Source organism: Hemitrygon akajei, chromosome 16 (assembly GCF_048418815.1).
Source record: "Hemitrygon akajei chromosome 16, sHemAka1.3, whole genome shotgun sequence".
Lineage (NCBI taxonomy): Eukaryota > Metazoa > Chordata > Chondrichthyes > Myliobatiformes > Dasyatidae > Hemitrygon > Hemitrygon akajei.
The window spans coordinates 65,261,435-65,288,095 of NC_133139.1; the positions used below are offsets into that span (position 1 = coordinate 65,261,435).

Here is a 26,661-nt window from a genome sequence, read left to right on the forward strand (position 1 = left end):
GATGGAGTTTAATGCTGATGAGTGTGAGGTGCTACATTTTGGTAGGAATAATCCAAATAGGACATACTCGGTAAATGGTAGGGCATTGAAGAATGCAGTAGAACAGAGTGATCTAGAAATAATGGTGCATAGTTCCCTGAAGGTGGAATCTCATGTGGATAGTGTGATGAAGAAAGCTTTTGGTATGCTGGCCTTTATAAATCAGAGCATTGAGCATAGGAGTTGGGATGTAATGTTAAAATTGTACAAGGCATTGGTAAGGCCGAATTTGGAGTATTGTGTACAGTTCTGGTCAGTGAATTATAGGAAAGATATCAACAAAATAGAGAGAGTACAGGGATTTACTAGAATGTTACCTGGGTTTCAGCACCTAAGTTACAGGGAAAGGTTGAACAAGTTAGGCCTTTATTCTTTGGAGTGTAGAAGGTTGAGGGGGGACTTGATAGAGGTATTTAAAATAATGAGGGGGATAGATCGAGTTGACATAGATAGGCTTTTTCCATTGAGAGTAGGAGAGATTCAAACAAGAGGACATGATTTGAGAGTTAGGAGTCAAAAGTTTAAGGGTAACACGAGGGGGAATTTCTTTACTCAGAGTGGTAGCTGTGTGGAATGAGCTTCCAGTAGAAGTGGTAGAGTCAGGTTCGATATTGTCATTTAAAGTAAAATTGGATAGGTATATGGATAGGAAAGGAATGGAGGGTTATGGGCTGAGTGCGGGCCAGTGGGACTAGGTGGGAGTAAACGTCAGCATGGACTAGAAGGGCCGAGATGACCTGTTTCCGTGCTGTAATTGTTATATGGTTATATGATCTTGCACCTGAATTGTTCCTGTGGAAAGTCATCTATCCGAAAAGTTACCCGTTTCTCTTTACACATCTCTGGAAGGAGAAAGAAGGGGTTGGTGCTGGGCCCATTGTTATTTATCATCTAGATCCCAATCTGGATATGACTGTACAAGGTGTAGTTAGTAAGTTTGCAAGTAATACTAAAATAGGTGAAATAGTGTACAATAAAATAGGTAATCAAAAATTACAGGGGGATCTTGATTAGCTGAGTAAATAGACCATGAAATGGCAGATGGAGTTAAATTTGGAGAAGTGATATTTGGAAAGTCAAATCCAGGTAGGATTTTCACAGAGTATGCAGGGCTCCGGGACCCTGGGGAGTGTTGTAGAACAGAGAGATCTTGGACTACAAGTAGATGAGTCCGAGTCCATTGGAAGCTGAAGGCTGGAGATCTGTCCTGGAGTTAAAGGAGTGTGTATGTGTTAGGGTCGGAGGGTGGAAGGGTTTCTTTTCACTATTGCTGCACTGTTGTTTGTTGTGTCCTGTTTTGTTCTGCCGAGTCCTTGAGGACATGTCGGAATCAGAATCCGGTTTATTATCACCGGCATGTGACGTGAAATTTGTTATCTTAGCAGCAGCAGTTCAATGCAATGTTGGCACTGGAATATGTGACAACACTTGTGGGCTGTCCCCAGCACACCCTCAGGTGTGTTGGTTGTCAATGCAAACAATGAATTTCACTGTACCTTTGGATATACTGTACGTGCGATAATAAACTTGAATTTTGAATGACTCCCTGATGGTGGAGTCATGGGTAGAGAGGGTCGCGGACAGGGCATTTGGCGCGCTGGCCTTCATAAGTCAGAGTGCTGAGTGTAAAAGTTGGGAGCTAATGGCGCACTTGTACAGGGCCCTGGTAAGATCACTTTGGAGTAAAGTGCTCAGTTTTGGTTGCCCTGAGAGAGGAAAGATATTATTAAACTGGAGAGAGTATAGAAAATATCTACAAGGATGTTGCCAGGACTGAAGGAACTGAGTTATTGGAAGAGGTCGGTTCAGCTAGGACTTTGCTCCTTGGAGCACAGAAGGCTGAGAGGTGATCTTATAGGGATGCATAAAATAGAAGGGCAGAAATAGGGTGAATGCCTTGTCTTTTTCCCAGGTTAAGAACTCAAGAACTGGAGTGCAAAGGTTTAAGGTAATAGGGGAAAGATTTAATAGGAATTTGAAGGAATCATTTCACATAAATGGTGATAGGTGTGTGTCATGAGCTGCCGGAGGAAGGGGTTGAGTTATGCATAATGATAGCTTTTAAGAGATAGATGAACAGGTATATGGATTGAAAATGTTTAGAGGGATATGGGGCAAACATGGGCAAATGGGACCAGCTTGGATGGGGACATCTTAGTCAGCATGGACCAGTTAGCCAAAGGCCTGTTTCTATGCTGTATAACAGAGTACAGCAGTAGGATAAGCACATATCTTTGAGGTGCATCTGTGTTGATTGTCAGCAAGGAGGAAATATTATTACTGATCTGTAATGACAGTGGTCTCCTGATAAGGAATTCTATGACTATGAATTACATGGTGAAAGTAGTTGATACAACACACTATTGGATTCCAACAATCTTCTCTCATGATCTCAGCTCCAGACAAGCAGAGCCCTTGCAGCCATCCAGTTCTACGGTAGTAGAACTAAAGTTCTGAACCATGAAGATGGTGGGAATGTTTCTGTCTCCACTTGTCTCTCCGCTGCCCTCTGATGCTGACTGAGACCCCTGATGATTGAATAACAAGGCAGTTTGCTCCCCTTGCTGGGAGTGGTGTCTGCAGGGTCATGGTAAGATACCTCAGCCTTGCCCCATCCTCCACTCCCCATATAAGTGGGCGCCAGTCCAACAGACTATTATGGGGCACTATAGGTGATGACCACACTGTGGTTTTTGTTCCCATTTTTTGAAATTTAGTTTCATTTAGAGATTTGCGTGGAACAAGCCTATGAGTTGCAGTGCTCAGCAACCCACCTATTTAACACCAGCCTAATCACAGGACAACTTACAATGACCAATTAATCTACTAACTGTATGTCTTTGGACCGTGGCAGGAAACCGGAACTCCCGAAGGAAACTCAAGCAGTCATGGGGAGAACATAGAAACTCCTTACAGACAGAGTTGGAATTCCAAACTCTGGGAAGTCCAAACTGTGATAGTGGTACACCTGTGGCACCCCACAATCCCTCCTGCTGACAGAGAAACCTCAGGGCTCTGTCTCTCCTGGCAAGACGACCAGGGCAAAGAACAGAGAATTTTCACCTCCATAAAGTTGGTGTTAACTGTATGTAGATTGAATCAACACAAATAATGGCAATCTCCATTTTATTTATCCAGACTTATAAAACCACGAGTTCAGAGGAATGGATCAAGACCCAGTGACAAGACTTGTCTCAGTGGAGATTCTTTCTTTAATGGTGTCTCACTCTTGTTATTTCTGGCTCTGAGGATTGAGGGTTTAAATTCCACTCCCAACAATGAAAGCTACGTTTCAGGACTGGTTACACCTCCAGAGTTAGTTGACTTGTCCTGAATTCATTGAAAATGTGCATTTTTAATTTAGTCTTTAAGTGTGTGTATGAAATTAGGTCTGTATAGGAATGTGTGTGAGATGGTATTTTTGTATACCTGATTATAAATTTACTTCTGGACATTTACTAATTTTTGCTTCATCATCTATTATTTTGCTTGTCGTTCCTTATGATTGCAGTGCCAACAAGGTTGAGATCTGCATTCAATGTGTGATAACATCTTTAAACTTAACTTAGTCCTAACATGTTACAAACCATAAGAAGTGGGAGCAGTATTAGGTCATTTAAGTCGCTCTGCCATTCAATCATTGCTGATTTATAATCCCTTTTGAGCCCATTCTGCTAGCTTCTCACCATAACCATTGACACCCTTAATAATCAAGAACCCATCAACCTCTGCTTTAAATATGCTAATGACTTGGCCGCCACAGCCATCTGTAGCAACAAATACCATGGATCCACCACCTTCTGGCTAAAGAAATTCTTCGTCTTCTCTTTTCTAAAGGGACATCCTTACAAAGTCCAGACTGGAGCATCTATACAGCTCAGACACCTACAGATCAGGTATACACATGTACACCTGACTCTGACAAATACCAAACCCATGTAGTAGATTGATACACAACTTGGACATACACACAGTCCATGTTCACACAAAGACATGCACATACACAAACCTAAAGCACATGCGCAGTGATCACAGGCACACATACATACAAATACACACACACCATTTAGGGTACTGAGGGCAATTTAACAAGGCTGTGATTGGCTAACTTATGCACCAATAGAACAAATACCACACCTTCTCCTCTTCTTCCTTTATGCGATGAACCAACATTTAAAACATGCTTGCTACTATTGTTTAAAAACCATGTGTATAAGAATATGCTTGTGTGATATTTTAATTAAAGAATATATGCTTATTTACAAAGTTGTGTATGCTTGAAAATCGCTGTACGTTGATCAAAATTCATTTAATCAAAGTATCTTAAATAAATATCATCATACTAACATTGTCAACTGCAATGAGTCATTATTCAGAGTGAATTGTAGAAACAATGGAGATGATTGGATAATTCTCCTGTCAGTCAAACCCAGATGCAGCTCTGCCAAGACTGAGAGGGTTGATTTAAGTTCAGAATTTGTACAATACAACTGGTCCTTCATTGATGTAGGTGCAGACACCATGTCCCAGAGAGAATGGAGGTAACAGATCTGCTTGCTGTAGAACTAATCGCTGGTTTTAAATATAGACAAAAGAGACAGCAAACGAGCCCATGGACACTATCTTACTATTTTTGTTCTCTTTTTGCACTGCTTGTGTTTCATACATATTTCTTGCTGTAAATTATAGTCTAATTTTATATCTTGCACTGTAATGCTGCCACAAAACAACTCATTTCACACAAATACCAGTGATAATAATTCTGATTCTGATTCTGACTCAGACGCTGGAATGGGGCACAAAAAGACTGCTGGGGGAGCTCAGCAAGTCAATCTACATCTATGAAGGAAAATGGACAGTCAATGTCTTCGATTGAGGCCCTTCACTCAGACTGAAAGATAAAGGGGACATAGTCAGTGTTATGGGTCAGGAGAAGGGGCAAAGCAGATAGGTGTGGGGTGACTAACTAAAACTAAGCAACACAGAAGCTGTAACTGGGGAATATAAATGTCTTTATTCTTACAGCAAACTTTCAGGAGAGAGAATCCGAGAGAAAAAAAATGGTTTTATGCTTCTTCAATAGTTCAATAGTTCCATTTATACAATATGTATACAATGTATAAAGAATGTATACAATACACAACCTGAAATTCTTTCTCTCTGCAGACATTCTCGAAACAGAAGGAAATCCCCAAAGAATGAATGACAAAAAAATCACAAGAACCCCAAAGCCCTCTGCCCTCCTCCTATACACATGCAGCTTCAACCCTCCCCCCTCACTTATTCTAGCATAAGGCATCATCATTCCCACCAGCCACCATGCAAGCAAAAGCAAAGCCCCCAATTTTGTAGATCATGATTTACAGTCCATCAAAACCTAACTGTTAACACCAGCATTTCGACATCTCTCCAGAAATTGCTCCTTCCATAGTAATCAGCGGCAGGAGCAGGCCACAGCAACGTGGTTTCTCACAGATCGGTGGCACGTGTGTAAAAGGAGACCTTCGTGGGTGTTCGGGCTCATTGCGGTGGCCCAGTCAGCGGCAGGAGCAGGCCACAGTGATGAGGTTTCTCACAGGTTGGCGATGCTTGTTTAAGAATACAGAATGGACAAGCGGGGCAGCCATTGTTGGGAGTAGGCGTGTTAGGCTTTGGCTTGAAGGAAGCCTTAGCTGGGAAGAGGCGCTGGCTCTGGGTGAGTTTCTGTTTTTTTACTGTACCTAGTGTACTAAATGGCTGTTGTATGTTCTTCATGCAGGATGTTGGAGTCCTGGGAGACCCAGAGTCACCCAGGGAACTACATCTGCATGAAGCACATCCAGCTGCAGCTCCTTGAAGACCATGTTATGGATCTGGAGCAGCAGCTGGATGACCTTCGGCTTGTACGGGAGAGTGAGGAGATCATCGATCAGAGTTACAGGAAGAAGTCTTCCCTAAGTTGCAGGAGGCGAGTAGTTGGGTGACTGGCAGAAGAAATGGAAACGTGAATAGGCAGTTAGCGCAGAGCGCTCCTGTGGCCATTCCCCTCAAAAATAAGTATACCATTTTGGATACTGTTGTGGGGGATGACCTCCCAGAGGAATGTCACAGAGACTGGGTTACTGGCATTGAGCATGGGAAAGAGGGAGAAGACAGGAGCGGTAGTGATAGGGGACTCAAGTCAAGGGAACAGACAGGAGTTTCTGTGGATATGAATGGGACACCCGGATGGTATGCTGCCTTCCAAGTGCCAGGATCAGGGACGTCTCAGATCATGTCCACAGCATTTTGGAGAGGGAGGGAGAGCAGCCAGATGTCTTGGTACATATTGATACCAATAACATAGGAAGGAAAAGCAAAAAGGTTGTGAAAAAAGAATTTAGAGAGCTAGGCAGAAACCTGAGAAATAGGACCTCCAGGGCAATAATTTCTGGATTGCTGCCTGTGCCATGCCTCAGTGAGGGAAGAAACAGGATGATATGGTAGACTAATGAGCGGCTGAGAAGCTGGTGCAGGGGGCAGGGCTTCAGGTTCTTGGATCATTGGGATCTCTTCTGGGGAAGATATGACCTGTTCAAAAGTGACAGGTTGCACCTGAACACAAGGGGGACCAATATTCTCGTGGGCAGGTTTTTAAGGGAGGGTTTAAGCTAATTTGGCAGGATGGGATAGGAACCAGAGTGAAGGCACTAAGGGTAGGACGGATGGTAAAAATGCAAAGATAGCATGCAGCCAGACTATCAGGGAGGGCAGACAGATGATAGGACAAAATCGTGGCTGAAGTGTGATTGTAGTTGGGAGCTGAATGTCCAAGGTTTCACGTGTATTGGAGGGATAGGAATTCAGGGTGGCGTGGCTCTGCTGGTAAAGAATGGCATCAAATCAGTGAAAAGATGTTGAATCCTTGTAGGTTGAGTTAAGGAACTACAAGGGTAAAGGACCCTGACTGCAGTTATATACAAGTCACCCAACAGTAGCTGGGATGTGGACTACAGATTACAACAGGAAATAGAAAAGGCGAGTCAAAGAGGGCAATGTTATGATAATCATGGGAGATTTCAACATCTAAGTCGATTGGAAGAATCGGGTTGGTAATGGATCTCAAGAGAGTGAATTTGTTGAATGCTTACAAGATGGGTTTTTAGAACAGTTTGTTGTTCAGCCCTCTAGGGGATCAGCTATACTGGATTGGGTGTTATGTGATGAACTGGAGGTGATTAGCAAGCTCAAGGTAAAAGAACCCTTAGGAGACAGTGATCACAATATGATTGAGCTCAATTTGAAATTTGATAGGGAGAAAGTAAAGTCTGACGTAGCAGTATTTCAGTGGAGTAAGGGAAATTACAGTGGTATGAGAGAGGAGTTGGCCAAAGTAAATTGGAAGGAGATGCTGCTGCGGATGATAGCAGAGCAGCAGTGGTGTGAGTTTCTGGGGAAATGAGGAAGACACAGGATAGATGTATTCCTAAAACAAAGAAATACTCAAATGGCAAAATATTACATCTCTGGCTAACAAGAGAAGTCAAAGAAAATGTAAAAAGTAAAAGAGACGGCAAGCAAGAAAGCAAACGAGAGGACATACAATAAGACAAAAATTAGCGGGAAGCTAAAGGATTGGGGAACTTTTAAAAACCTACAAAAGGAAACTAAAAGAGTCATTAGAAGGGAAAAGATGAAATATGAAAGCAAGTTAGCAAACAATATCAAAGTGGATGGTAAAAGCTTTTTCAAGAACGTATAAAATAAAAGAGAGGTGTGAGTGGATATAGGGCCGCTAGAAACTGAGGCTGGAGAAATAATAACCGGGTACAAAGAGATTGTAGATGAGATAAGTGAGTATTTTGCATCAGTGTTCACTGTCAGTGTGCCAAGTTTTGAAGGGTGTGAGGGAAGAGAAGTGAGTGCAGTTGCTATTACAAGAGAGAAAGTGCTCAAAAAGCTGAAAGACATAAGCATACATAAGTCAGCCAGACCAGACGAATGGCACCCTAGGGTTCTGAAAGTGGTAGGGGTAGAGATCGTGGAGGCATTAGTAATGATCTCTCAAAAATCATTGGGCCAAAGGACTGGAAAATTGTAAATGTCACTCTGCTCCTTAAGAAAGGAGGAAGGTAACAGAAAGGACATTATGGACCCATTATCCTGACCTCAATGTTTGGGAAGATGTTGCAGTCAATTGTTAAGGATGAGGCCATGGAGTACTTGGTGACACAGGACAAGATAGGACAAAGTCAGCATGGTTTCCTTCAGGGAAAATCTTGCCTGCCGTCTTTTGGAATACTTTGAGGAGATTACAAGTAGGATAGATAAAGAGGATGCAGTGGATGTTGTATATTTGGATTTTCAGAAGGTCTTTGACAAGATGCCACACATCCTTACCAACTTAAGAGTCCATGGTATTGCAGGAAAGTTACTGGCATGGTCAGAACATTGGCTGATTGGTAGGATGCAGCAAGTGGGAATAAAAAGATGCTTCTCTGGTTGGCTACCAGTGACTAGTAGTGTCCACAGGGGTTGGTGTTGGAACCACTTCTTCTTATGCTGAATATCAATGATTTAGATGATGGAATAAATGGTTTTTCTGTCAAGTTTGCAAATCATAAGAAGATTGGTGGAGGGGCAGGTAGTGTTGAGGAAACCAGTAGGCTGCAGAAGGACTTAGACAGATTAGGAGAATGCACAAGAAAGTGGCAAATAAATACAATGTTGGAAAATGCATGGTCATGCACTTTGATAGTAGAAATCAATGTGAAAACTATTTTCTAAACAGGGAGAAAATTCAAAAATCTGAGATGCAAAGGAACTTGGGTGTCCTTTTGCAGAACACCCTAAAGGTTAACTAAAGACCATAAGACCTTAAGATATGGGAGCAGAAGTAGGCCATCGGCCCATCGAGTCTGCTCCGCCATTCGATCATGGGCTGATCCAATTCTTCCAGTTATCCCCACTCCCCTGCCTTCACCCCATACCTATCTGTCTCTGCCTAATAAAGAATCTATCTGTCTCTGCTTTAATACAGCCAATGACTTGGCCTCCACAGCTGCTCGGGGCAACACATTCACAGATTTACCACCCTCTGATTTCTCAGTTCTCAATGAACACCCTTCAATCCTGAAGTTGTGCTCTGTTGTCCTAGAATCCCCTACCATGGGAAATAACCTCGCCAGTCCTGACTGAAGGCTCTTGGCCCAAGACGTTGACTGCTCGTTTCCACGGATGCTGCCTGACCTGCTGAGTTTCTCCAGCGTGTTTGTACGTGTTGATTTGACCCCAGCATCTGCAGCGTATTTTGTGTTTACCTTGCCATATCTGATCTGTTCAGGCCTTTTAACATTCAGAATGTTTCTATGAGATCCCCCCTCATTCTCCTGAACTCCAGGGAATAGAGCCCAAGAGCTGCCAAAAATTCCTCATATGGTAACCCTTTCATTCCTGGAATCTTTCTTTTGAATTTTCTCTGAACCCTCACCAATGTCAGTATATCCTTTCTAAAATCAGGAGCCCAAAACTGCACACAAAACTCCAAGTGTGGTCTCACGAGTGCCTTACAGAGCCTCAGCATAACATCCCTGCTCTTATATTCTATACCTCCAGAAATGAATGCCAACATTGCATTCGCCTTCTTCACAACCAACTCAACCTGGAGGTTAAACTTTAGGATATCTTGCACAAGGACTCCCAAATCCCTGTGCATCTCTGCATTTTGAATTCTCTCCCCATCTGAATAATAGTCTGCCTGTTTATTTCTTCCACCAAGGTGCATGATCATACTCTTCCCAATGTTGTATTTCATTTGCCACTTCTTTGCCCATTCCCCTAAACTATATGTCTCTTTGCAGGCTCTCTAGTTCCTCAACACTAACCATTCTTCCACTTATCTTTGTATCACTGGCAAATTTAGCCACAAATCCATTAATACTGTAGTCCAAGTCATTGACATACATCGTAAAAAGCAGCAGTCCCAACATCGACCCCTGTGGAATTCCACTGGTAATCAGCAGGCAACCAGAATAGGATCCCTTTATTCCCACTCTCTGTTTTCTGTCAATCAGCCACTACTCTATCCATGCTAGTAATTTCTCTGTAATTCCATGGGCTCTTACCTTGCTAAACAGCCTCATGTGCGGTACCTTGTCAAAGGCCTTCTGAAAATCCAAGTACATCATGTCTACTGCATCTCCCTTGCCTACCCTGCTTGTAAATTCCTCAAACAATTGCAGTAAGTTTGTCAGGCAGGATTTTGCTTTCAAGAAACCATGCTGGCTTTGGCTTATCTTGTCGTGCCTCCAGGTACTCCGTAATCTCATCTCTAACAATCCATTCCAACAACTTCCCAACCACTGATGTCAGGCTAACAGGTCTATAGTTTCCTTTCTGCTGCCTCCCATCCTTCTTAAATAACGGAGTAACATTTGCAATTTTCCAGTCATCCGCTACAATGCCAGAATCTATCAATTCTTGAAAAATCATCGTTAATGCCTCCGCAATCTCTCCAGCTACTTCCTTCAGAATCCGAGGGTGCATTCCATCAGGTCCAGGAGAGTTATCCACCCTCAGACCATTAAGTTTCCTGAGAACCTTTCAGTCATAACTTTCACTGCACAGACTTCACTTCCCTGACACTCTTGAATGTCCAGTATACTGCAGATGTCTTCCACTGCGAAGACTGATGTAAAATACCCATTCAGCTACTCTGCCACCTCTGCATCTCTCATTACAATATCCCCAGTGTCATTTTCTATTGGTCCTATATCTACCCTTGACTCTCTTTTATTCTTTCTATACTTAAAAATACTTTCAGTATCTTCTTTGATATTAGTCATCAGCTTCCTTTCATAATTCATCTTTTCCTTCTTAATGACCTTCTTAGTTTCCTTCTGCAAGTTTTTAAAAGCTTCTCAATCCTCTATCTTCCCACTAACTTTGGTTTCCTTGTATGCCATCTCTTTTGCTTTTACTTTGGCTCTGACTTCACTTGTCAGCCATGGTAGTGTCCTTCTTCTCTTTGAAAAATTCTTATTTGGAATATATCTGTCTTTCACTTCCCTCCTTTTTGGCAAAAACTCCAACCATTGCTGTTCTGCTGTCCTTCCTGCAAATGTCCCTTTCCAGTTAACTTTGGTCAGTTCCCCTCTCATGCCATTGTAATTTCCTTTATTCCACTGAAATACCAACACACTGGATTTTATATTTTCCTTCTCATATTTTAATGTGAACTCGATCATATTGTGATACCATTCCCTAAGGGTTCCTTAACTTTAAGCTCTCTTATCACCTCCAGATCATTGCACAACACCCAATCCCACACAGTTGATCACCTAGTGGGCTCAACAATAAGCTGTTCTAAAAAGCCATCCTTTGGACATCTACAAATTCTCTCTTGGGGCCCAGTACTGACCTGGTTTTCCCAATCCACCTTCATGTTTAAATCCCCAATGATTTTCATGACATTACCTTTCCTGCATACCTTTGCTACCTCCTGCTGTAATTTGTAATCCACATCCCGGCTGCTGTTTGGAGGCCTGTATACAACTGCCAATAGGGTCCTTATACCCTTGCCATTTCTTAACTCAACACATAGACTCTACACCTTCCGATCCTATGTCATATCTTTCCAATGATTTAATGTTATTTCTTATACACAGAGACACACCACCCCCTCTGCCTACTAACCTATCTTTCCGATACACTGTATATCCTTGGATATACTTATATCCATATTTTATAAGTAATATTTTAGCCAAGTTTTAGCCAAGTTTCAGAGCTGGCCACAATGTCATACTTGACGATCTGTAGCTGAATTTCAAGATTGTCCATTTTATTTCTTATACTGCATGCATTCAAATATAACACTTACAGCCCAGTATTTGTTGCTTTCTGTTTTAACTGCACCATGCCTCTATTGCCCTGTAACTCATCCCACTGGCTGTGATTAAGCCTCATCTCCTGCCTGTCCTTTCTATCATCTCAGTTGCACACTATCTTTGATTTATTTCTGTTTTCCACTTCCTCAACCCGATCACTCCAGTTCCCATCCCCCGCCAAATTAGTTCAAACCCACCCTAACAGCTCTCTTAAATGTGCCCGCTAGGATATTGGACCCCTTTGGGTTCAGGTGTAACCCGTCCTTTTTGTACAGGTTGTACCTCCCCCAGAAGAGGTCCCAGTGATCCAGAATTCTGAAGTCCTGCCCCCTACACCAGTCCCTCAGCCACACATTAATATGCCTGATCATGCTATTCTTGCACTCACTAGCACGTGGCCCAGGCAGCAATCCTGAGAGGTTCTACCTTTCAGCTACTTACCTAATGCCCTGAATTCTCTCGTCAGGACCTCCTCCCTTTTTTTACCTATGTCATTGGTACCAATGTGTACCAGGACTTCTGGCTGTTCACTCTCTCCCTTCAGAATACTCTGCACCTGATCCAAGACATCCCATAACCTGGCACCTGGGAGGCAACACACCATGCGGGTATCTCTATCAGGCTGACAGAACCTCCTGTCTGTTCCTGTCACTATGGAATCCCTTATGACTACTGCATTCCTCATCTTCCCCTTTCCCTTCTGCACCACGGAACCAGGCTCAGTGCCAGAGACCCGATCGCCGTGGTCATCCTTTGTCAGGTCATCCCCCTCAAATGCATCCAAAATGAGATAACGATTACTGAGGGGGTGGCCACCGGGGTGGTCTCTACTATCTGAGCTCTTCCCTTCGCTTCCCTGACCATCACCGACTTATCTAACTCCTGCAGCCTGGGGGTGACTAACTCCTTTCCATCTTTTGTTCACTTTCCCTAATAAGCTGTAGGTCATCGAGCCGCAGTTCCAGATCCCTAACACGGTCTCTCATGCACCTGGCACAGATGTGGCTATCTGGAAGACTGGAAGATTCCCAGGATTCCCACATCCAACACCCAGAGCAAAATTACCAACCCTACCGACATGCTCTCTATTCCTCAAAAAAATTGCAAAGAGAAACCAAAAACAAAGTCCACCTGCCCACTTAACTCGCCAAGGTCCACTTTTGCTGAATGAGCCAAAGCCTGTTGTTTCTACTCTCACCACTGGCCTACTCCCGACAATGGCAGCTCCTCTTATCCCTTCTATTTAGTTCGTCGAGCTCAGTTGCCACCACTGATAGGCCCTACACAATGAACTAAAGTCTGTGAAACTCTAGCGTGTTCAATCCCTTAATAATCTTATATGTTTCAATCAGATCCCCTCTCATCCTTCTAAATTCCAGTGTATACAAGCCCAGTTGCTCCAACCTTTCACCACATGACAGTCCCGCCATCCTGGGAATTAACCTCGTGAACCTATGCTGCACTCCCTCAATAGCAAGAATGTCCTTCCTCAAATTTGGAGACCAAAATTGAGCACAATACTCCAGGTGTGGTCTCACCAGGCCCCTGTACGACTGCAGAAGGACCTCTTTGTTCCTATACTCATCTCCCCTTGTTATGAAGGCCAACATGCCATTAGCTTTCTGATGCACCATCAATAACTCACTCTGAGACGTAAAAGCGAGGTATCGGCTTTTATCGACTGGAAGAAGGAACGAGCAATGAGTGACCACCATACTACATCCTGGAGACTGAGAGGCCGGGCTCAGACCTCCATCACCTTTATACAGGGGTCTGTGGGAGGAGCCACAGGAGCAGTCATCAGGGGGCATGTCCAGACAGGTATATGTAGTTCACCACATTCACCCCCCCTTTGTTTTAAAAAGAATCCCCATATGGCGAAGTTCCTTACAAGTATATTTACAGGTTAAGTCTATCAGGTGGTCGAATCTGTCACTGTGATCTACGTAGCACCGGCTGTGATTGCACAGGTGCCGGTGGTGATTGCACCGGAGATGGAGGTTGTGCTGGTTCCGGCCTAACTGGAGGTGTCAGCCCACTAGGCGTCAGTGATCCCTCATGCGTGTGCGAGGCGTCTGGAATATACACGTACGAGACTCCCGGTATATGAGTGTCGTGAGGGGTCAGTGTAGGGCTTGGTGTGCGCGGTGTCACCTCGGGTACAGGGTTCATAGTTACCGTGGAGTGTTCGGGGTAGTGGTCTGTTGCTCCTGCGGGCGCCAGGTCACGGACGGAGACCGTGTACTCCCGCCCATCAGGTAAGACCACGTAGGCATACTGGGGGTTCGCATGTAGAAGGTGAACCCTCTCGACCAGCGGGGAGTATTTATTGCTCCTCGCATGTTTCTGGAGCAGCACTGGCCCTGGGGATGTCAGCCAAGCCAGTAGGGTGGTCCCAGTGGCAGACTTCCTGGGAAAAGAAAATAGGCGTTCGTGAGGGGTGGCATTGGTGGACGTACATAACAGGGAGCGGATAGAGTGGAGTGCCTCAGGGAGGACCTCCTGCCATCAAGAGACCGGCAACCTTTTTGACTTAAGGGCTAAAAGTGTGGCCTTCCACACTGTGGCATTCTCCCTCTCCACCTGTCCATTTCCCCGGGGATTATAACTCATGGTCTGACTAGTAGCAATGCCCCTAGCTAGCAGGTACCGGCACAGCTCATCACTCATTAAGGAGGACCCTCTATCACTGTGGATACAGCAGGGATATCCGAACAGAGTGAAGAGCTGGCGCAGGGCTTTTATGACGGATGTGGTAGTGGTGTCGGGGCAGGGAATGGCAAAGGGGAACCGCGAGTACTCGTCGATAATATTGAGAAAATAGACATTGCGGTTGGTGGAGGGAAGGGGGTCCTTAAAGTCAACACTCAGTCGCTCAAAAGGGCGGGTGGCCTTGACAAGTTGCGCTGTTTCAGGATGGTAGAAGTGCGGTTTGCACTCAGTGCAGGCTTGGCAGTCCCTGGTCATCCTCCCGATGTCCTCCAGGGAGTACGGTTCCGGGCTTTCACGAAATGGTAAAATCGGGTGACCCCCGGATGGCAAAGATGTGCATGAAGGGTGTATAGCTGGTCGAGCTGTGCACTAGCACACGTTCCCCGGGATAGGGCATCAGGGGGCTCATTGAGTCTGCCAGGCCGGTACAGGATGTCATAGTTGTAGGTGGAGAGTTCTATTCTCCACCGCAAAATTTTATCATTTTTGATTTTGCCCCGCTGTTGGTTGCTGAACATGAAAGCAACCGAGCGCTGGTTGGTCAGCAAGGTGAACCTTTTGCCGGCGAGATAGTGCCTCCAGTGCCTAATAGCTTCCACTATGGCCTGGGCTTCTTTCTCCACTGCAGAGTGATGAATTTCAGAGCCTTGAAGGGTACGAGAAAAGAATGCTACTGGCCTGCCTTCCTGATTGAGGGTAGCAGCAAACGCGAAATCGGAAGCGTCACTCTCTTCTTGGAAGGGAATGGTCTCGTCCACCGCATGCATCGTTGCTTTGATAATGTCCCCTTTAATGCAGCTGAAGGCCGTGCAGGCCTCAGCAGAGAGGGGAAAAGTGGTAGACTTGACCAGGGGGCGGGTCTTGTCTGCGTAATGGGGGACCCATTGGGCGTAATAGGAAAAAAAACCCAGGCACCGTCTGAGGGCTTTGAGAGTGGTGGGAAGAGGGAGTTCTAACAGGGGGCGCATACGGTCGGGATCAGGGCCAATGACCCCGTTTTCCATGACATACCCAAGGATAGCGAGTCGGGTGGTTCCGAACACACACTTGTCCCTGTTATAAGTAAGGTTCAGAGCTTCGGCCACTTGGAAAAATCATTGGAGGTTGGCATTGTGATCCGACCAGTCGTGACCACAGATGGTGATGTTATCCAGATAGGGAAATGTGGCCTTCAGTTGGTACTGGTCCACCATCCGGTCCATTTCCCTCTGGAAAACAGAGACACCATTTGTGACACCAAATGGGACGCGCAGGAAGTGATAGAGCCTGCCGCCCGCCTCGAAGGTGGTGTAGGGGCGGTCCTCTGGGCGGATGGGGAGCTGGTGATAAGCGGATTTCAGATCTATTGTTGAGTACACCTTGTACTGAGCTATCTGGTTGACCATATCCGCGATGCGGGGTAGGGGGTACGCGTCAAGCTGCGTGAACCTATTGATGGTTTGACTATAGTCCACGACCATCCTATTTTTCTACCCAGTCCGAACAACAACCACCTGGGACCGCCAAGGGCTTGTGCTTGGCTCGATGATCCCCTCCCCGAGCAGCCGCTGCACCTCTGACTGAATGAAGGCCCTGTCCCCCGCGCTGTACCTCCTGCTTTTAGTTGCCACCGGTTTACAGTCGGGGGTCAGGTTGGCGAACAGCGATGGGGGAGGGATCTTGAGGGTGGAGAGGCTGCAAGTGGTGTCGGTAGCGCAGCTGTCGGCATGGTGCTGGGCGGGATGTGTGTGTGTGTGTGTGTGTGTGTGTGTGTGTGTGTGTGTGTGTGTGTGTGTGTGTGTGTGTGTGTGTGTGTGTGTGTGTGTGTGTGTGTGTGTGTGTGTGTGTGTGTGTGTGTGTGCAGTGACGGGGTATATGGCGAAGTCCCACCAAACTGAGGATTCCTGACAGTGAGTGGTGGGAGGGGCCCGTCATATGCCATAGTCACACTTTCGAGATGGCTCTGGAAGTCCAGCCCCAATAGCACAGGTGCGCACAGTTTAGGCATTACCAGTAGCGCAAAGTTCCGATATTCTGTGCCCTGCACCACCAATGTCGCTACACAACCCACCCGGATGTCTGTGGAATGCGACCCAGAAGCCAAGGTGATCCTCTGACTTACCGGCCGTGTCATGCGTCCGCAGCGTTGAACTGTGTCCGGGTCAATAAAACTCTCAGTGCTGCCCGTGTCAAACAGGCAGCTAGTCCTGTGCCCCTCCACCAGGATGTCCATCATTGACCTTGCAAGCTGGTGTGGGGCGCTTTTTGCCATCCTGGGAATTAACCTTGTGAACCTACGCTGCACTCCCTCAATAGCAAGAATGTCCTTCCTCAAATTTGGAGACCAAAATTGAACACAATACTCCAGGCGTGGTCTCACCAGGGCCCTGTACGACTACAGAAGGACCTCTTTGTTCCTATACTCAACTCCCCTTGTTATGAAGGCCAACATGCCATTAGCTTTCTTCACTGCCTGCTGTACCTGCATACTTACTTTCAGTGACTGATGAACAAGGACACATAGATCTTGTTGTACTTCCCCTTTTCCTAACTTGACACCATTCAGATAGTAATCTGCCTTCTTGTTCTTGCTACCAAAGTGGATAACCTCACATTTATCCACATTAAACTGCATCTGCCGTGCATCTGCCCACTCACACATCCTATCCAAGTCACCCTGCATTCTCCAAACATCCTCCTCATGTTTTACACTGCCATCCAGCTTTGCGTCATCTGCATAATGTTACTTTTAATCCCTTCATCTAAATCATTGATGTATATTGTAAATAGCTGAGGTCCCAGCACCGAGCCTTGCGGTACCCCACTAGTCCTGCCTACCATTCTGAAAAGGACCTGTTAATCCCTACTCTGTTTCCTGTCTGCCAATCAATTTTCTATCCATGTCAGTACCCTACCCCCAATGCCATGTGCTCTAATTTTGCCCACTAATCTCCTATGTGAGACCTTATCAAAGGCTTTCTGAAAGTCCAAGTACACTACATCCACTGGCTCTCCGTTGTCCATTTTCATAGTTATATCCTCAAAAAATTCCAGAAGATTAGTCAAGCATGATTTCCCCTTCATAAATCCATGCTGACTTGGACTGATCCTGTTACTGCTGTCCAAATCTGCTGCTATTTCATCTTTTATAATTGATGTTCATGCCCAGTGTCCGTGTCTGTCCCTCGAAGAAGAGTCCCAGCTCGGTGCCTGAGTTGAAGGCTGAGTCTTGGCTCGACATTTCTGTCCTGTGTTTGAGTGTCCAAGTTCTGGCTGCGGCGATTCAAGGTCCTAGTCTCCAAGTCCAAGGTCCACAGCGGTCCCAGTCATGGCTACGATGATCCAAGTTCCCAGTTTCCAAGTCCAAGATCTGCGGTGATCCAAGTCCCTAGTCCCCTAGTCCGAGGTTTGTGTTCCCCTTTGTCCTCCTTGACTTCCCGGTTCTCTGTGTAGTGAGTAATAAACGCTATTTTATTGAACCTAAGAAAGACGTGTTTGTGTCCTGCTTGTGGGTCCTCTCCCAGCACCCTTGCCCCCACCTCGTGACAAACGGAGGGAATTACCAGAAGTTGGAGAATTCGATGTTCATACCAAGGGGCTGGAAACTACCCAGACGGTATATGAGGTGTTGCTCCTCCAACCTGAGTTTGGCCTCATCATGGCAGTAGAGGAGGCCATGTATAGACATATCCGAATGAGAATGTGAAGCAGAGTTGAAGTGGGTGGCAACCTGGAGATCCTGTTAGCTGCGGCGGACGGAGCAGAGGTGCTCGACGAAGTGGTCCCCCAATCTGCATCGGGTCTCTCCGATGTAGAAGAGGCCGCACCGGGAGCACAGGATGCAATAGATTACCCCAACAGACTCACAAGTGAAGTGTTGCCTCACCTGGAAGGACTGTTTGGGGCCCTGAATGGTGGTAAGAGAGGAGGTGTAGGGACAGGTGTAGCACTTACGCTTGCAGGGATAAGTGCCAGGTGGGAGATCTGTGGGGAGGGACGTATGGACCAGGCAGTCGCGGAGGTAACGATCCCTGCGAAAAGCAGAGAGGGGTAGAGAGGGAAAGATGTCCTTAGTGGTGGGGTCCTGTTGAAGGTGGCGGAAGTTGCGGAGGATAATATGCTGGATCCGGAGGCTGGTGGGGTGGTAGGTGAGGACAAGGGGAACATGGTCCCTGTTGTGGTGACGGGAGGATGGGGTGTGGAAGTGTGGAAAATGGAGGAGGTGTGGGTGAGGGCATCATTGATGACAGTAGAAGGGAAACCATGATTCTTAAAGAAAGAAGACATTTGGGATGTCCTCGAATGGAAAGCCTCATCCTGGGAACAGATGCGGCGGAGACGGAGGAACTGGGAATAGGGAATAGCATTTTAACATTTGGCAGGGTGTGAAGAGGTATAATCAAGGTAGTTATGGGAGTCAGTGGGTTTATAGAAGATGTCAGTGGACAGTCTATCTCCACAGATGGAGACCGATAGATCGAGAAAGGGGAGAGAAGTGTCCGAGATGGACCAAGTGAATTTGAGGGCTGAGTGAAAGTTAGAGGCAATGTCGATGAAATTGATGAGCTCAGCATGGATGCAGGAAGCAGCACCAGTGTAGTTGTCGATGTAGCAAGGGAAAAGTTGGGGAGCAGTACCAGTATAGATTTGGAGCATAGACTGTTCCACATAACCCACGAAGAGGCAGGCATAGCTAGGGCCCATGCGAGTGCCCATAGCTACACCCTTGGTCTGAATAAAGTGGGAAGAACCAAAAGAGAAGTTATTAAGTGTGAGTACCAGTTCTGCCAACCTGAGGAGTGTGGTGGTGTTGGGGAACTGGTGAGGTCTATTGTCCAGAAAGTAGCGGAGGGCTTTAAGGCCTTCTTGATGGGGAATTGAAGTGTACAAGGAGTGGACATCCATGGTGAAAATGAAACGGTCGGGACCGGGGAACTGGAAGTTATTGAAGTGGAGGGCATGGGATGTATCCTGGATGTAGGTAGGGAGCGACTGAACTATGGGTGACAAAATGGAGTCCAGGTAGGCAGATACTTCTCTTTTATTTTTATATTGTCCTTGACTTCCCTTGTCAGCCACGGTTGTCCCCTACTCCCCTTAGAATCTTTCTTACTCTTTGGAATGAACTGATCCTGCACCTTCTGTATTATTCCCAGAAATAACTGCCATTGTTGTTCCACTGTCATCCCTGCTAGGGTATCCTTCCAGTCAACTTTAACTAGTTCCTCCCTCATGGCTCCATAGTCCCCTTTGTTCTACTGTTATACTGACACTTCCGATTTTCCCTTCTCCCTCTCAAATTGTAGATTAAAACTTATCATATTATGGTCACTACCTCTTAATGGCTCCTTTACCTCGAGGTCCCTGATCAAATCCGGTTCATTACACAACACTAAATCCAGAATTGCCTTCTCTCTGGTAGGCTCCAGTAAAAGCTGCTCTAAGAATCCATCTTGGAGGCACTCCACAAACTCCCTTTCTTAGGGTCCAGTACCAACCTGATTTTCCCAGTCTACCTGGATGCTGAAATCCCCCATTACAATCGTAGCATTACATAGAACATAGAACATAGAATAGTACAGCACATTACAGGCCCTTTGGCACACAATGTTATGCCGACCCTCAAACCCTGCCTCCCATATAACCCCCCACCTTAAATCCCTCCCTATACCTGTCTAGTAGTCTCTTAAACTTCACTAGTGTATCTGCCTCCACCATTGACTCAGGCAGTGCATTTCACGCACCAACCACTCTCTGAGTGAAAAACCTTCCTCTAATATCCCCCTTGAACTTCCCTCCCCTTACCTTAAAGCCATGTCCTCTTGTACTGAGCAGTGGTGCCCTGGGGAAGAGGCGCTGGCTGTCCACTCTGTCTATTCCTCTTAATATCTTGTACAGCTCTATCACGTCTCCTCTCATCCTCCTTCTCTCCAAAGAGTAAAGCCCTAGCTCCCTTAATCTCTGATCATAATCCATACTCTCTAAACCAGGCAGCATCCTGGTAAATCTCCTCTGTACCCTTTCCAATGCTTCCACATCCTTCCTACAGTAAGGCGACCAGAACTGGACACAGTACTCTTACCCTTTACCTTTGCAGGTATTAAAATTACCTTTGCAACATGCCAATTTTAACTCTTTTGGAGGACAACCCGTGGTAGGATCTACACAGTGAAAGGCAGAGCATTGAGTAGTGTGGTATAACAGAAGGAATTGGGAATACAGTTCCTCAATTCCTTGAAAGTGGTGTCACAGGTAGATAGCTTCAGAAGGAGAACATCAGCCTTCAGACATCAAAGTGATGAGGATAAGAGCTGTGATGTTATGTTGAAGTTGTATAAGACGTCGGTGATGCTTAACCTGGAGTATTGCATGTGTTCTGGTCACCTACTTACATGACCGATATCAACGACTTTGACGGAGTGCAGAGAAAAGTTGCAAATATGATGCCAGGACCTGAGGTCCGGAGTTAGAGGGAAAGATTGAGTAGGCTAGGAATAGGTTCAGATTCCCTCAAGCGTCGGAGTAAGAGGGGAATTCTCTCAGAAATGTACAAATTTGTGAGAGGTATAGATAGGCAAAATGCAAGCAGGCGTTTTCCACTGAGGTTTGATCAGAGTAGAACTAAGGTTCATAAGTTACGGGAGAAATATTTCAGGGCAATCAGCGGAGGAACATCTTCACAGGGTGCTGAGAGTTTGGAAGGAGCTTCCAGAGAAAGTGGTGGAATGGGGTTCGATTTTAACATTGAAGAGGAAATGGGATCCAACATGAATGGGAGAGAGGGTTATGGAAGGCCTAGTCCAGGTGCAATGTCCATGGGAGTAGGGAGAGGATCTGCTGGGCACTGAGGGATGAGCAGAAGAGCCTGATTCACTGCCGTACTGCTCTATGCCTCTGCTTCCAAACATAATTGTGGGATGTTCTCCAGAGGGGCAAGAGTACTTCAATATGGGACCACTTACCATTTCTCCAATAGTCTATTCTAGGTTGAAATATATGCTGTGTTTTGTGTGCAAATCATGCAGGGAGTTAGGCAATGAACTGGCAAAGCAACATATTTCTTTTCCAAATAAAAACTTGGAATTACCGTGTAAATTTGGCCGCTCCTGACCTGACCTTGAGTAAGCCCATAAACTCCTGAGATTGAATCTGTGAACAACCGGCACGATGCTTAGCATGCAAGTGAACATCTGCGGAAGAATATAGACAAATATTTTTTTCAGGTCCAGACACCTTATGTTGATCCATGATATATCGATTCTTCAGGAGGGGATCGCTCTGCATATTTATCGATATTCTCATGCAAGCACAAAGGGTTTCGACAATTAGTGCCAGTATGTGCCCTACTATACCATTAATCCCATTTTCCCGACACTCAGATTTCATGCTATAGTATCCGCCGGCAGCCAGCAGCCCATTCCACGCACTTACCGCTCTCTGCATAAAAAATTACCCTGACATCTTCCCTGTACCTAGTTTCAAGCATCATAAAAAGCACCATAACCATTTCAGCCCTGGGAAAAAGCCTCTGACTATCCACCGATCAATGCCTCTCATCATCTTATACACCTCTGTCGGGTCACCTCTCATCCTCTGTCGCTCCAAGGAGAAAAGGCCGCGTTCACTCAACCTGTTCTCATAAGCCATGCTCCCCAATGCAGGCAACATCCTTGTAGATCTCCTCTGCACCCTTCCCACATCCTTCCTGTAGTGAAGTTACCAGAAATGAGTACAGTACAATGAGTGGGGTCTGACCTGGGTTCCATATAGCTGCAACATTATCTCTTCTATGTTCCATTACGCAGTTCATCTCTGTTTAGCAGTTTAATATGCACTTGATCATCTTCCCAGAATTAACTGATTTCTGAAGTCCAACTTTCAACATCATCTGGTGACTTTGTAATATATTTAAGATTTTTACCATGACTTTTTTTGCATGAAAAACTACGTTGACATAATGATTTCCCTCTCTCTGTGTCGGATCTGTTTTGTGTCTCGCGCTGTATAGTTGTCAACAACTCTGTATGTGGCTGCCTCCGGTAACAATAAAAAGTGAGGGTTTGCGTCAATAATGCTAATGTTAATGTATCATATCGAGAAAATATATCACCTGAACAAAGAAACTGGGAATCGTATTAATGGTGCGTCATCACAGAGAAACAATAATGCAGCTTATTGTTTAATTAAAGTTTTTATCATTTGCATTGGAGCAGAGACTCCACTCGCAAGTTTAGAGTGGAATAAGCGCTGGTGAGTTGGATTACAGACTACAATTGCCATCAGCGATGCTCAGATAATGTCCTATCATTACACGGAGTAGTTTGACAACATCGTAATTAGTGTTGCGGTCCCAGCATCGACCGTCCCTTGAGACTTCATGACAGGTGAGCGTTCGGTTTCATGAACTAAAGAGAGTTATTTCCCCATGGGCATTGCGGTTTGCTACCGCAGAGAAATAGCTGCTAATTACCGGTAATTAACACCAGTCACTGTACAAGCTGTCTTAAGCAGTGGCCCCCAACCACCGGGCCATAAAGCATGTGCTACCGTGCCGCGAGGAAACGATACGATTTGTCGATATGAAACGAAGAGTCAGCTGCACCTTTCCTCTTTCCCTGTCACGCCCACTGTTGAACCTGAACGCACGCGAGTCCATTACCCACACAAGTCCATTACCCACGCGAGGCCATTACCCATGCGAGGCCGAGGTCATTACCCACGCGAGGTCATTACCCACGCGAGGCCATTACCCACGCGAGGTCATTACCCACGCGAGGCCATTACCCACGCGAGGCCATTACCCACGTGAGGCCGAGGTCATTACCCACGCGAGGTCATTACCCACGCGAGGCCATTACCCACGCGAGGCCGAGGTCATTACCCACGCGAGGTCATTACCCACGCGAGGCCATTACCCACGCGAGGCCGAGGTCATTACCCACGCGAGGCCATTACCCACGCGAGGTCATCAACCACGCGAGGTCATCACCCACGCGAGGCCATTACCCACGCGAGGCCATTACCCACGCGAGGCCGAGGTCATTACCCACGCGAGGCCGAGGCCATTAACAACGCGAGGTCATTACCCACGCGAGGCCGAGGTCATTACCCACGCGAGGTCATTACCCACGCGAGGCCGAGGTCATTACCCACGCGAGGCCATTACCCACGCGAGGCCGAGGTCATTGCCCACGCGAGGTCATTACCCACGCGAGGTCATTACCCACGTGAGGCCATTATCCACGCGAGGTCATCACCCACGCGAGGCCATTACCCACGCGAGGTCATTACCCACGCGAGGCCGAGGTCATTACCCACGCGAGGCCATTACCCACGCGAGGCCGAGGTCATTGCCCACGCGAGGTCATTACCCACGCGAGGTCATTACCCACGTGAGGCCATTATCCACGCGAGGTCATCACCCACGCGAGGCCATTACCCACGCGAGGTCATTACCCACGCGAGGCCGAGGTCATTACCCACGCGAGGTCATTACCCACGTGAGGCCGAGGCCATTACCCACGCGAGGCCATTACCCACGCGAGGCCGAGGTCATTACCCACGCGAGGTCATTACCCACGTGAGGCCGAGGCCATTACCCACGCGAGGTCATCACCCACGCGAGGCCGAGGTCATTACCCACGCGAGATCATTACCCACGTGAGGCCGAGGCCATTACCCACGCGAGGTCATCACCCACGCGAGGCCGAGGTCATTACCCACGCGAGGCCATTACCCACGCGAGGCCGAGGTCATTACCCACGCGAGGTCATTACCTACGCGAGGCCGAGGTCATTACACACGCGAGGCCATTACCCACGCGAGGCCATTACCCACGCGAGGTCATTACCCACGCGAGGTCATTACTCACGCGAGGCCATTACCCACGCGAGGTCATTACCAACGCGAGTCCATTACCCACGCGAGGCCCAGGTCATTACCCACGCGAGGTCATTACCCACGCGAGGCCATTACCCAAGCGAGGTCATTACCCACGCGAGGCCGAGGTCATTACCCACGCGAGGTCATTACCCACGCGAGGCCGAGGTCATTACCCACGCGAGGTCATTACCCACGCGAGGCCATTACCCACGCGAGGCCATTACCCACGCGAGGTCATTACCCACGCGAGGCCGAGGCCATTACCCACGCAAGGCCATTACACACGCGAGGCCGAGGTCATTACCCACGCGAGGCCATTACCCACGCGAGGTCATTACCCACGCGAGGTCATTACCCACGCGAGGCCATTACCCACGCGAGGTCATTACCCACGCGAGGCTGAGGCCATTACCCACGCGAGGCCATTACACACGCGAGGCCATTACCCACGCGAGGTCATTACCCACGCGAGGCCGAGGTCATTACCCACGCGAGGCCATTACCCACGCGAGGTCATCACCCACGCGAGGCCATTACACACGCGAGGCCATTACCCACGCGAGGTCATTACCCACGCGAGGTCATTACCCACGCGAGGCCGAGGTCATTACCCACGCGAGGTCATTACCCACGCGAGGTCATTACCCACGTGAGGCCATTATCCACGCGAGGTCATCACCCACGCGAGGCCATTACCCACGCGAGGTCATTACCCACGCGAGGCCGAGGTCATTACCCATGCGAGGTCATCACCCACGCGAGGCCATTACCCACGCGAGGTCATTACCCACGCGAGGTCATTACCCACGCGAGGCCATTACCCATGCGAGGCCATTACCCAAGCGAGACCGAGGTCATTACCCACGCAAGGTCATCACCCACGCGAGGCCATTACCCATGCGAGGCCATTACCCACGCGAGGCCGAGGTCATTACCCACGCGAGGTCATCACCCACGCGAGGCCATTACCCACGCGAGGTCATTACCCACGCGAGGCTGAGGTCATTACCCACGCGAGGCCGAGGTCATTACCCACGCGAGGTCATTACCCACGCAAGGCCGAGGTCATTACCCACGCGAGGTCATTACCCACGCGAGGCCGAGGTCATTACCCACGCGAGGCCGAGGACATTACCCACGCGAGGTCATTACCCACGCGAGGTCATCACCCACGCGAGGCCATTACCCACGCGAGGCCGAGGACATTACCCACGCGAGGTCATTACCCACGCGAGGTCATCACCCACGCGAGGCCATTACCCATGCGAGGTCATTACCCACGTGAGGCCGAGGTCATTACCCACGCGAGGCCATTACCCACGCGAGGTCATTACCCACACGAGGTCATTACCCACGCGAGGCCGAGGTCATTACCCACGCGAGGTCATTACCCACGCGAGGCCGAGGTCATTACCCATGCGAGGTCATTACCCACGCGAGGCCATTACCCACGCGAGGCTATTACCCACGCGAGGTCATTACCCACGCGAGGTCATTACCCACGCGAGGCCGAGGTCATTACCCATGCGAAGTCATTACCCACGCGAGGCCATTACCCACGCGAGGCCATTACCCATGCGAGATCATTACCCACGCGAGGCCGAGGTCATTACCCACGCGAGGTCATTACCCACGCGAGGCCGAGGTCATTACCCACGCGAGGTCATTACCCACGCGAGGCCGAGGTCATTACCCACGCGAGGCCATTACCCACGCGAGGCCGAGGTCATTACCCACGCGAGGCCGAGGTCATTACCCACGCGAGGTCATTACCCACGCGAGGTCATTACCCACGCGAGGCCGAGGTCATTACCCATGCGAGGTCATTACCCACACGAGGCCGAGGTCATTACCCACGCGAGGCCGAGGTCATTACCCACGCGAGGCCATTACCCACGCGAGGCCGAGGTCATTACCCACGCGAGGTCATTACCCACGTGAGGCCGAGGCCATTACCCACGCGAGGCCATTACCCACGCGAGGCCGAGGTCATTACCCACGCGAGGTCATTACCCACGTGAGGCCGAGGCCATTACCCACGCGAGGTCATCACCCACGCGAGGCCGAGGTCATTACCCACGTGAGGCCGAGGCCATTACCCACGCGAGGTCATTACCCACGCGAGGCCGAGGCCATTACCCACGCGAGGTCATTACCCACGCGAGGCCGAGGTCATTACCCACGCGAGGCCATTACCCACGCGAGG

At 47.7% G+C, this 26,661-nt stretch overlaps 1 protein-coding gene across 2 annotated transcripts in view; it reads left to right on the forward strand.

Annotated features, from left to right (window-relative positions):
• The window catches only part of LOC140740131 (adhesion G protein-coupled receptor E3-like), a 40,440-nt gene extending 36,069 nt beyond the window's left edge, over positions 1-4,371 (forward strand). For both annotated transcript variants that reach the window (XM_073069063.1, XM_073069064.1), the window contains exon 17: positions 3,178-4,371. In XM_073069063.1, coding sequence (XP_072925164.1) covers positions 3,178-3,222 — 45 coding nt within the window. In that variant the 3' untranslated portion in view covers positions 3,223-4,371. The remainder of the gene's footprint in view (positions 1-3,177) is intronic.
• Positions 4,372-26,661: the final 22,290 nt, after the last annotated feature.